This window comes from Jatropha curcas, chromosome 11 (assembly GCF_041381405.1).
Source record: "Jatropha curcas cultivar XTBG-Jc1 chromosome 11, XTBG_Jcur_1.0, whole genome shotgun sequence".
Taxonomy (NCBI): Eukaryota; Viridiplantae; Streptophyta; class Magnoliopsida; order Malpighiales; family Euphorbiaceae; genus Jatropha; species Jatropha curcas.
The window spans coordinates 12,248,644-12,262,005 of NC_143161.1; the positions used below are offsets into that span (position 1 = coordinate 12,248,644).

The 13,362-nt window shown below is 32.7% G+C and overlaps 1 protein-coding gene across 1 annotated transcript; it reads left to right on the top strand.

The window, feature by feature from the left end:
• The first annotated feature begins 701 nt into the window (after positions 1-701).
• LOC149492587 (cold-responsive protein kinase 1-like) lies at positions 702-6,230 on the top strand. Its single transcript, XM_089716725.1, is given in 8 exon segments — positions 702-923; positions 2,306-2,454; positions 2,681-2,796; positions 2,895-3,105; positions 3,384-3,627; positions 4,279-4,429; positions 5,800-6,058; positions 6,061-6,230. Coding segments are annotated over 7 exon segments (1,209 nt in total). The 5' UTR covers positions 702-923; positions 2,306-2,381; the 3' UTR covers positions 6,216-6,230.
• Positions 6,231-13,362: the final 7,132 nt, after the last annotated feature.

Genomic DNA, 13,362 nt, shown 5'->3' on the forward strand with positions numbered 1-13,362 from the left:
ATACAAATAAAATATTATAGTTATAAAGTGCAATAAAACATTGTCGCTGTAAATGCACAACCAAAGATTCTCGTAGAGTCAGACTCAACCATTTAGCATTGCTCTTTAATAATAGCATATTACACCATATGTAGGGATGGAAGTGGAGGATACCCGTAAATTTTGAATTATCCGTAACCCTATCTATTTAAAATTTTACTATTCATATTCGTCTTGAACTCGTTTAAATATCCATATCAAAATCCGTTTAAAATTTTACTACCCTTATCCGTTTCAAACTTATTTAAAATACCTCTTAAACGGATATAGTATCTGCACATTTTAAACTATTCAAATCTAAACTTATTTAAAATATGTTTTTTACTAATAAATGAGTACAATACGCAAGTATTTATTATCAAAACCGTTTATTATAAGGAATAATGAATAGCGAGTACATAAAGTTTAATATCCATACCCTACCCATATTTATTGTGGATAGCAATCGTATTCATCCTAACTAACTAATATCTATTCATATCTTCGTTAGACGGAACGGAGTGGTCACTTCCATCTCTAAATGTATGTATCTATTCAACTTTGTCTTTTATAATTATTTATAGGATTAATAAACACGATAAAATCATTTTTCCTTTTTTTGTTAGTTTTAGGGAAAAGTTAAAAGTGAAAAGGGAGTAGTCGTAGCACTAGTATTAAATTAGATTATCGACAAATTCAAATGCTAAAAGTCAAGTCAAGCTGAGGAATTGAAGATTCAAAGAACGTGAGCGTTCCTTCATGGACTTTGCCAACACTGCTTCTCTTCTCCACCTGTTCCCTTCTAATTCATACCTCACCTCACCTCCAGCGAACGCCTCCTATAATCTCTCTCTGTTCTTAACCAACCCATCTCTGCTTCTTCTTCTTCTTTCTGGGTTTTCAAGGTAAGCCTCTCTTATTAGTCTTATTCTACTTTTGATCTGTTCTCATCTTTCTTTGACTTTTTGTTTTCCTGGGCTATGCTAATTCCAAGCTTCAATTTCAAATTCAGTATCTTTTTTTTCTTTTCTCTGTCTGATTTTTTAAACGATTTCTGCTGGGTAAGTTCATTTTAAGTGAAAGATTGTATATTTAGCATCAGAGGTGTTTGCCTCTTGTTGGGTTACTAATTATGTCTTAGAAACATCAAGGCTACGACTGAATTGTGGAAGCATACTTGTCATTGTTTATAAAGATTATTCGTGTTTTAACTTGAGCTAGGATTTTCTTGTCTATGAAGGATTAGGAATATTTTGAAATTTATTAATTAATCAATTTTATGAAAGTCTCTTGTGCATTGGAAATAAACATACAACTGAATTTAGTTGTGAATTAGAAGCACTAAAATCCGCTAAATTTATTACTTTCAATTTGCACTTTTATAAAATGCAATTCTTTGCATTTTTTTGGCTTTCTCAACAAATAAGTCTTTTGGGTTCCAGATAAGTTCTGATTTATTGCCCCTTGGTCAATTAGATGTATCATAAAAAACTAGTGACAAAAATAACAGTAGGAGTTCAACCAAGCAGAAATGGAGGTGCAGTGTTTCAACCTTGTGAAGGAAAAAAAATTTAATAGACTTCAGCTATCAAACATGAATTAGAGTCTCTTAAGCTGTGGAGGTGTATTATTCTACATTTACAGCAGAATTAGATGAAAGGCTTGACTGTGGTGTTTTGATGGAATTTATCAGAAGTGTGGGAGTGGATAGTTTCTTAGGCATTTCCTTGTTGCCCCTTGTCCTTGATCTTTTGTTAATATTAAACAAGTTGGTTGCATTAGAATTATCACATGCCTTTATATTTTGTTTTGGGTTGGATACTTGAAATGGTGTTACAGCTTCCTGTTCTTGTGTTATGTTCTGTTCTCGACTTTATAGGACTATTAATCATTGTTACCTCATTTGCATTCTTATGGCTTTATGTGGTGTATGTGTCTCTCAATGTACTGCTTCTGGCTTGAGTTTCTGTGCTAGAGCCTTTTCTAGATTTTCTTGTATATTTATATATTTCTTGGCTTGGCTGGGGGATTATGCAAACTTTGCAAAGTCTTCATATTTTGATTTTGCTCACTTGCATACTAATATAGTTTTGTTCCCACATGAGAAAATAACATCCTAATTAGACGTAATCTTGTTTTTATTGCATTACGGATTTGAGTGCATCATTTGAAACTTCCAACGTCAAGAGTACCAAAGTCATTGTTGTCCTTGATTCTTTTACTTATTTATTTATTTTTTTCATGCTGCAAAACTGTGTACCTAAGTCATGTGTGTCTGATGATTCAGGTTAGCTGATCTTGGAAGTTGTTAATTTTGGACATCTTTTGACATTCGATAGAGAAGACTGGTCTATCATACAATTATGACTTGTTCCTTTTTTTTATTTGGTTGGAAGAGTAATTCTTCATCAAAGCATTCTTTGGGAGTTGATGAAGGTAAGCTGCAAATGAAGCATTTTCTTTGTGTTATAATGGGGTAAGTGGGTAGGTTTTGAAATATATCTCATCATCTCATGTATCTGGATGAGAATATCTTTCTGAAATAATTATTCTTCTAAAGAGTAATATACCTGCCGTAATAATTTCCATATTACACAATTCATAGCTATTTTTACCATAACAATAATAAAGCTTCTTATTATTGGTTTCTATTTCTGAACAGAAGTTGCAGGAATTCACAATGTTAAACAATACACCTATAGGGAATTAAAAAATGCTACTGAAGGTTTTAGTCCAGCCAATAAAATTGGAGAGGGTGGTTTTGGTTCTGTATACAAGGTATTTGCATGATTATTTTTTAAATGCATGCCTTAATAAAGCATTATACATAGTAATTTTTTTTTACTCTCTCCTTAAAATATATTATCTTTGGTCAGGGACGGCTTAAAGATGGGAAAATTGCAGCTATAAAAGTTCTTTCAGCTGAATCAAGACAGGGGGCGAAAGAGTTCTTAACGGAAATTAATGTGATCTCGGAGATAGAGCATGAAAACTTAGTTAAGCTATATGGCTGTTGTGTGGAAGAAAATCACAGAATTTTAGTCTATAACTTCCTTGAGAATAACAGTCTTGCACAAACTCTTCTTGGTAATGCTTTGTTCTTCATTGAGAAGCCTTTGTTATTGTCTTATTCATGCTACTCTTGGTAGCTCTTAACATGGAAAAGTAGTTCCATCCTTCAGTTTTCTGGAAATAAGTTATTTAGAAATTTGCTAAATTTTTTCTTAGTGTTTTATTCTTTGTTAATCCATGAGTATTATATGTGTAAAATAATAGAATTTACGCAAAGGTTGCCTTAATACCTAACTGCCCTTTGTTTTGCATTCAAGTTGAATTTGATTGCTAAAGTGCATTTTCCCTTTCAGGAGTAGGCCACACTCAAAGTAACATTCAGTTTAGTTGGAGAACACGAACTAGAATATGCATTGGCGTGGCACGAGGGCTTGCCTTTCTCCATGAGGACTTACGGCCACACATTGTTCATAGAGATATCAAAGCTAGCAATATTCTCCTTGACAAAGACCTGTCTCCCAAAATTTCAGATTTTGGTCTGGCCAAGCTTATTCCACCCAACATGACTCATGTCAGTACACGTGTAGCTGGAACAATGTAAGTTCGAACTTTTCAGTTATGTTGATTGATATGTAACTTCTTTTTTCTAAGCATGCTGTCAGGTGCAGCAAGTCAATGTTTGAATTATTTTACATTGCAATGTAATTTCACTCAGAGAATACAATGATGGAAAGGTGCCAGTTGCATATCTGTTGTTTGTTTGGAATAGTGATGCACGAATTAGACGGTGAATATGCATGATTCAAATCCATCATAAAGTTCAATATCATCAGCACATTTAAATTATTTTTTGACTTCTCGTACTAGTTTTTGGACTAAGGTAAAGGAATGTTGGTTTTTTGAGATTATGAGAATGTTCTATTGTCAGGTCTTGAGTGATTGGTAATCCAGCATATTTGGGAACCACTATAACTCTTTGATAATTTGGATGAAATCTTCTGACTATGTTGATAATTACTTTCCAAACCAGAATAAATCCAGTATTTTCCTTGAATTACATACCCATCGCAAATAAAATGCTTTCTTAAGCATATGATCATATTCTGATGCTGCAATAAAATGTTTTAAGTTTACGTGTGGGTTGTCTTTTAAGCTTAGTCATTAAATTTCATTTATGTATGCATGCGCTTGTGCTTGTTTGAACAAGCATATAGGATCTGGTATTAATTTCTGCATTTGCTGTTTTAGAGGTTATCTGGCACCAGAGTATGCAATTAGGGGGCAGCTAACGAGGAAAGCAGACATTTATAGTTTTGGTGTCCTCCTTGTGGAAATTGTCAGTGGAAGATGCAACACAAATACACGATTGCCTATCGAAGAACAATATCTCTTAGAACGGGTATGAATTTCTTGACTCATTACTATTATGATAATACTCTTTAGATGAAAAGGCAGATGCATGGATAAAGTTATATATATGAACTATTATTTTTTAATTTTGATGTGTTTTTACATGAAAACATAATAGCCAGAGTTAAGCAGTTACAAAAACACAAGCTAAAAGTTGAATAGCACTAACATCATAATATAACCAGCATGTTTAAGAAACTATATCTTGGTTCAACCATATTGATACCTGGCAAGGGAAAATGGTGTAAATAAGTTCTTAAAAACTGAATTCAACCCTCACCTATTACCATTTTTGATAGAATCCTCGATATTATTCTCATCATATTTCTGCCAAAAGTAGGCATAATCTCCAATTAGTCAATGGATCAGATTCGGACTGGATTAAAGTTTATAATTCAACATGCTGACTGAAAACACTAAATCCCATTTTATTAATATTTTTTGTAATCTTTAAAAAATTAATTCATATTAGCAAAACTAATTTGGAAAAATAAGAAAATTATTATATCCTTATAACAATTCGTTGAAGAGATTAAATGAATTTGAAGTAATTTCTTTGTCATTACATCTATATATAAGTCTGTCATTACATATATATGAGTCTTTCATTGTGCCAATTCTACTAGTTCGGAATGGATCATATCTCAAGAACATATTACATTGACAAATTGTACGCAGTTATCCAATGGCTATATTTTCTTTTCCAAGCATAAAATAATTCCTATATTTTACATGCGTACATGGATAAAATCATTCTTTGTATTTATACTTGTGTATTCATAATAAATAACATTTATACCTGTATTAATGCTAATTTCATATCATTTCTCTGAAAAAAAAAAATTGTACCAAATTCATATTGAATCATATTGAAGTAAATCCATTTTTGACTTGTTAAATCAGAAATCTAAGATCTGGTCCATTAATAGTCATACCTCCAAGCTCCAATAATCTAACCCAAGAAAACTAGCAATATGAAAGTCATGCCTTCCTCATATTGTCTTAGATGCTGGAGTCTTATCTATTATTTTCAGCTCTCAGGTCATGCTAAACCCAACCAAACTCTGCAGCTTGGTTTTCAACCACCCATGCATGTTGCATCCTGTAAAAGTTGTAGCAAAGTGGCCCAAGTGCTTTTTGGAAATTTTCCACCAAATGTGTCGTGCTTGTTGATCTGTAATTCTTGTCTTTTTACCATTTTTTGGCATCCTTGGAGATCATCAATGAAGTTAGGTCTCATGTAAAATCAGGAAAATGGCCACAGGGTTTCTCATGTTTCTTTCAGTTGCATACTAATCGTGCCCATAGTAAATTAAGTGATTAGGCATTGTTCATCACATTGCGGTTCTCCTGTTACAGACATGGGAACTTTACGAGCGAAGGGAGCTGGTTGGGCTGGTGGATACATCATTGAATGGTGACTTTGATGCTGAGGAGGCCTGTAGGTTTCTGAAGATTGGTTTACTCTGCACCCAAGACGCTCCAAGGCTCCGACCTTCCATGTCTACAGTGGTCAAGATGCTTACTGGTGAGAAGGAAGTCAATGATAGTAAGATAACAAAACCAGGTTTAATTACTGATTTCATGGATCTCAAAGTTCGAGGCCCCCCTAATCCCAAACCCCAAAAAATACATCTTCCTATAATCCAACCAAATCTGAAACAAAGACTGGATCTGCCTATAATTTGTCATCGGACGGTTCAACATTGTCATCAGGAAATTCTACAAGTGCAGCCACAACCTTCAATGCACCACCATATGATCTTAGCGTTTAAAAGTCGTTGTGAAAAATATATCCATTAGATTTTTTCTTTAGGCTTGGTAGTTTTGTGTAAATTCTAGAGCCATTTTCCTTTGCTCTATTTATGTTCTTTAGCTAGAGAAATAGCTAAATAATTTTTTTGTCGGAATGCTTTCTCTTGTAAATGGCCAACGTTGAGTGAAATGAAGAAAGTGTGCTGGGATTTGTGTCTGTTTGTTTTAGCTAAGGTTCATTTTGGTATTGTTTCTGTTTTTAGTTTTTCGCTTATTTTCAAAATCAAACGTGTTTGTTTTTAGAAATATTTAAATATTTATAAAAAATTGTCTAAAATTGTTGAAGGAAAAGAAAACATGCTTTGTAAAACCACAAATTGTTTTTTATTTTGTACTATGGCAATAATATTTTATTCTATTCCACTATCTTTTTTTATCTTACGTATTCATGATTGTTGTAACAATACATAATATATAACAAAAATAGAACAACCATTCAAGATCAGTTCAAAAATAAAAAAACAAAAACGCCTATTTGGCGTATAGAGGTACATAATTTGCTCTATCTTGCTTGTTTCTACCTCAAATCAACTTCTTCTTTAAACCAAACTTAAAATGCTCTCCTCTCACTCTTTATTGTTCGGCCAAATATTAAGAAGAAAGGAAAAGAAGAGAGAAAGCTACGTTTTAGAATGCGAAAGAAAGAATAAAGTTTTGGCTACTTTAGTCATAACTTTAAGGTTGATTTAAACATTAATTGTTTTAAGTACTAAATCAAAATGGTTGATTGAGGAACTTCAAGTGCTAGCTTCCCATCACCATGATTGAGGCTCACTTAACCTTATTTCAATTTAATTCTCATGGCATAATTTAACTTTAATTTACATTATAACTTACAATTAGTAGTCCCTTATATTAAATTAAGATAATCCCAATTATTCTAGCTATCCGGATAATATTAATTATCAAGATAATTAGGAACTGTCAAACTGAGGATATTGCATGCAATATTTTGAATTTACAATAGAAAGCGTCTTAATTTGAATGCCCAGTAGAAACACCTGTTCTTTACCATTGTACTTGGACATAAGCTTACATCACAATAATTTTGCAATTATTTATGCCACTGACCTACATTATTATAGCTTTTCTAGGAATTTGGAAAAACAAAACATTCTCAACTTCATAATGAGTCAAATCTTATATGCTTCTTCAAGGAGATGGTAAGTTTCTTGGCGCTTCATTTTTTGTTGTTGGCTGATTTATGTATTTGCATTTGTGTATGTATTCTGGATGTGAGTCTATGTCAAGTTATTTTATTTTTCTTATATGTGTTCATTTTATTCTTATGAAGTTGGTATTCCCCATCTGAATTTTGGTTCATTTTTTTCTCAACTGATTTATGTATTTCTATTTGTGCATGCATTTTGGTTGTGAGTTTATGTCATATTATTATTATTTTTCATATCTATGTAAATGGGTATTCCCATCTGAAATTTGAAATGGTTTGGAGTTGACGGTAACAATTTAATATTTATTTCCTTGAAAATAGTTTTGATGCTTGCAGATCAATTAGTAAGTATGCCAGTTGTTGAGAAAAATTTGGTCTGAAATATTTACTGTATATATGCATATTTCATGGTGTTCATGTACATAAACAGAGTTGAGTATATGCAATCAAGCTTGAAAAATTTTTGAATGGGCTTACATTGCAAAACAAATCAAGTAGTTGTCTTTTTAGTGTGCTTTTGCATGAAATTATCCTCTCTTTTTCTTTTTCTTTTTCGAGTCAACTGTTTTTTTTTAGTAATGTTCTAACCGTGTAACTTACAAGTTCTGATTTAATATATTTCTTGTGTCTTTTGTTGGAAACATCATCATCATTTAATTATCATTAGTATGAATTTATTTGCCGCAAAAAAGTTTCTCTTGAATCTTTGGTGAATCTCTCAGTAAGATATAGATATATCAAAGTAATCAGAATGCCATTGGAAAACCTTCTCTCTTTCCTTTCCTTCACCTATTTTATTCTGCACTACAGATCTAATCACCAAAATCATATGAAGCCTTGTAATAGCAGCTTGGCAGTATATAGACCTTAGTTCCAAAGGAAAATGCACTAGCATATGGACAATTAAAGACCACATATTCAGATGCTATAGTTTCTCAAATTCTAAAGCAATCTGAAAAAAATTAGATTGCTATGTACAGCATAGTGCAATCAAAATTTTCAAAGAGATATTTAAATTCAAAAGATTTGTAATGTTACCACAAAAAAAAAAAAAAAAATATAATTGTGCTTGGAATCATGAATGTTTTTTTTAATCCCAATTCTTGCAACTCAAGCTACAATACTTTGTCTACTAAAAAAAATGAAAGAAAGAACATATTATCATATATGAAACAAGCCAGATCATCATTCATATGGAAATTAACAACATAAAAAAAGTAAAACAAAATGGGTTAAATTCAAAAAAAAAACAGATAAAGCATAAAACAGCAAAGCAACGTAAAAAAAGCCAGATCCTATGTTTTTAGTGGATTTGCATTTCTTGGATGAGGAGGTGGACTAAGACTTTTACTGGGATTTATTGGAGGCGGCGCATGCATTTACCATGAGAGTGTCGAAAGCAGAGGGGCGAGAGGTCGAGATTATGGACTTAGCATAGAAGTTTATAGGGAGATAATGGAGATTAGAGAGAAATAGGAATTAGAGGAAGGCAAAAAGACAAAGAAAGAAGAGTGAGAAATAAACGAGGAAGAAAAATAAAGTGTAGGGAAGAACATAAACGAGGAGAGAGAGTACGTCAAATGGTGGGCGAAGGAAAAATAATTTTATATCTCTGACGTGTTAAGTGAGTCTGACATGTCAATTAACTTAAACATAATTAACACTTTTTAAAATGTCAAGTGGATCTTATATTTCCTATTTGTAATTCTGGTCTGTCATGTAAGCAAGCAATACTTAATTGAAAATTTTTTATGGATTCAGATACTTAATTGCAAATATTTTCCGTTGAAACACCAAAATAGAAAATTTTAGAAAGTTGAGATACCAAATTTATAATTAACCATATTTAAAAATTATTCTCTAAATTATACAATTTTAAATTGAAAAAAATTTGCGATATAATTAACAGAGAGAAATTATTTGGCAGTAATTAAATTATAGGCATCATTTTAGTATTTTAGATAATTAGAATTAAAACTGTTTTTTTTTTTTGGAAGGAAATAAAACCAAGTTAATGTGTGTTCATGATTCTTTAAAAAAATCAAATTTCAAAATTTATAAAACCTCGCTAATCGCGTGGGTATACACCTAGTATCAATCTAGTTTATAGACAACTAGAGTAAAAAAATAAAATTTCATTATTGTTACAGAAGGTGCTTTTTTCCATTAAATTTAAAATATTTAAATACAAATCACAATATCAAAAATTTGCTCTATAACTTGTTACTTACATATTACGTTATAAAATAAACTATTTAATATATTTCTTTTAATTATGTGAATAAAATACTCTTTCCAATAATATTATAAAAAATTTTTAAATATAAATAATTATCTGATATTAAATTTATTTATTCAAAATAAATTGTTGAAAATCTTAGTAAACAATAGTTAATAAAATTTTTTATTAATTTTATTGTGAAAACATTTATAATGTATTTATTCAATTAAAAGCATGCTATATATGAATGACATTTTATTATCTTTTTACATAAAGAAAGTTAAATTATATAATTTAAATGTTTGACTTAAAATTTTTTCTCCTTTTTTTCTAATGATAAATTAAATTTTCTAATGTGTATAACCAAATTTTATATCATATATTTTCATGTATATTAGTATTACATCCATTTGATTTTAAATCATAGAATTAGTTAGTCAAGCTAAAAAAAATAAATAAATGCGTTACTATTAACAGTTGTATAATATTTTAATTTATATGGATCTTTTTTTTCTAAATAGATTTTTACAATTATTACTATAAAAAATTTTATGTTTATACACACGGGTAGATTTTACTCAATCTTTATTTAATTTATAATTAATGTCCGATTGTATAAATCAAGGCATATACATAATATTTTCTTACTTTTAATTTGTAGTTTAATTAATTTTAATTTTTATCCTATATCATTTATATGTTTTTAAAAAAATCCATAAATAAAATATTATATTATTTACATATAAATTTTTTAAAATAAAAAAATATTTAATTTAAAATTATTACTTAAGAACTTATATTATGAAAATTCTACACGATATGAATTTCATAAACTTTATTTTGTATAAATTGGAACCTAAATTTTGTAGTTACATTTTTATTTACAAATCTAAAAAAGAAAAAGAAAAAAGAACAAAGTGATTGTTGCCTGAAATTGTCATTGTAATAGACAATTCATTGAGCCATAATTTACTTGCTAGTAATTAATATGTACAGGAAAAATTTAATTCAATTCTTGCAATTGAAAATGAGTTTTTCCAAAAGGGAAAAAAAAATGCAATGCTGAGTTCCCATGACGCAACGGTTACGTAAATGGGAATAAATGATTATACTTCATCAAGAGTTTTGATCAATGATGTTTAATCCGAGGAATAAAATAGAGAACTAAACTTTCAAAGAAGTTTATTGATAAGAATAATGATCAAACGATAATGAATATGCCAATGATACAAAATAACCTATTTATAGGTTAGGCTAAAGCATAAAACCCTAAAAAATAATACAAAAGGCGTAACTAGACAAAATCCTAGTAAGGGTGGCGGCACGGGCGTGCTGGACATGACACGGGCGTGTCCTGGGCTTCCAGAGGCTGGCATGGGGCATGCTGGAAGTGACACGGGCGTGTCTATGTGCGACTCGTAGCTGGAACTGTCGGCACGAGCGTGCTCTGGACTCCTAGAGGCTAGCATGGGCAGGTTGGAAAGTGACACGGGCGTGTTTGTGCTCCTTAAGCTTGGGTGTGTCTCGCGTCCTGGACTTCCAGAGGCTGGCACGAGCGTGCTGGAAATGGTACGGCCGTGCCCCTTCTTCTTGGGTTTGCAGCGATCTAAATCTTCCATTTATTGAAGTGCAAGTTGCTCCACATCAATCCCCTCCACTTCAAAAGAATTCGACCTCAAGTGATCATCATCAGGATAGAAAAGGAATAAATCAGCAACATTGAAGGTCCTTAAGATCTTCATGTCTTCGGGCAGTTCAAGCACATAGGCATTATCACTGATCTTCTTAAGTACCTGAAAGGGGCCAATCTTTTTGGAATCAAGCTTCTTCTGTCCTTCGCCATGCTCCTTGCGAAGATAAACCATGACCCAAACCCACGGTAAAAGATTTATAACGCCAGTGTTTATCAATTGCAACTTTATATTTTTCATTGGCAGCAGTGATGAATTGCTGCACTTGCTTGAATACCTCCACATGCTCGTAGCCAAGTTATTAGCTGCAATACTCTTCTTTACACTTGTTGGAAAGGAAAGGAGATCAAGAGGATGGGCTGGTACCTTCCGGTAGACAATTGCAAAAGGGGACATCTCAGTGGCTCTATGGATCAAACTGTTGTAAGCAAATTCTACTTGGGCAAGAGCAAGGTCCCACATCTTCTTCTTCTCGCTGCAAATGCACCTAAGGAGATTACCAAGGGTCCGGTTCACCACTTCCGTTTGTCCATCAGTTTGGGGGTGCGTAGTACTGTTGTAGCGGAGTTGAGTGTTAAACCTCTTCCATAAAGTTGTCCAAAAGTGAGCTAGAAACTTTGTGTCTCGGTTAGATCTGATGGTTTTGGGAATGCCATGTAATCGAACAATCTCCTAGAAAATTAACTTTGTTATATGCGAGGCATCATTAGTTTGCTTGCAAGGGATAAAGTGTGCCATCTTGGAAAACTTGTCTACAATAACAAAAATAAAGTCAGCTCCTCGTTGAGTTCGTGGTAAACCCAACACAAAATCCATGGATAAGTCCTCCCAGGGTTGTTCCGGTACAGCCAATGGAGTGTATAGACCGGTATTTTGGGAATGGCCTTTCTATGTCTGGCAAATTGAGCAATTCTGTACTAGCTTCCCTGCTTCCTTCTTCAATTGTGGCCAATAAAATCGAGCCTCTAACCCCACAATAGTCTTGTCTCGCCCTAGGTGTCCACTCAATCCTCCACCATGGATTTCTCGCATTAAATTTTCTCAGAGGGAAGACCGAGGGATGCACAGCCTGTTTTCCTTGAATAAACACCCGTCATGAACCAAGAAACTGTCGGTGGGCTATTTAGCATCAATTTTTACCCATATGTCAGCAAAATCTTCATCCGAGGCATATAGATCCTTAAGAAATTCGAACCCCACAATCTCTTGTCTAATTGTAATCAACAAGGTTGCTCTCCTACTCAAAGCATCCGCTACTGTGTTACAAATACCTGATTTGTGCTTAATGACATAATGGAAAGCACCAAAATAAGTTGCCCAATGCGCATGCATCTTGCTCACTTTCTTCTGAGTTTGAAAATGAGTTAAAGCCTGATGATCAGTGTAAATAATGAACTCACGGCCCAACAAATAATGTTCCCAAGTCTTGAAGCTCGAAAAACTGCATACAACTCTTGCTTATAGGTAGACCTCCTTTGTCTAACTTCATTCAATTTCTCACTAAAAAATGCAATAGGCTTTCCAGATTGAGACAAAATACCACCAATTCCAATCCCGCATGCATCACAATTTACCTTAAACAATTTATCAAAGTCAATTAAAGCAAGAATAGGGGCAGAAGTAAGCTTATCTTTGATCTCTTCAAAGCTTTTGTTTGCAACCTCTGTCCACACAAATTGACGAACTCTCTCTTCTTCAAACAATCGATGATAGGAGCAATGATGCTGCTAAAGTTCCTGATGAACCGCCTATAGAAAGTAGCGGGACCATGCAAGCTACAAACTTCAGTGATGTTCTTGGGAATAGGCCAATTTCGAATGGCCTCAATCTTTCTGTCATCAACATAAATTCCTTCCGAGCTAACAATATAGCTAAGAAACAGAATTTGCTCGATCATAAAACTGCACTTCTTAAGGTTGATGTACAACTCATTTCTCTGTAAAGAATCCAACACCTGTCGAAGGTGTTGAAGGTGTTCTTCCTCGCTGCTACTGAAAATTAAGATGTCATAAAAATAAACAACC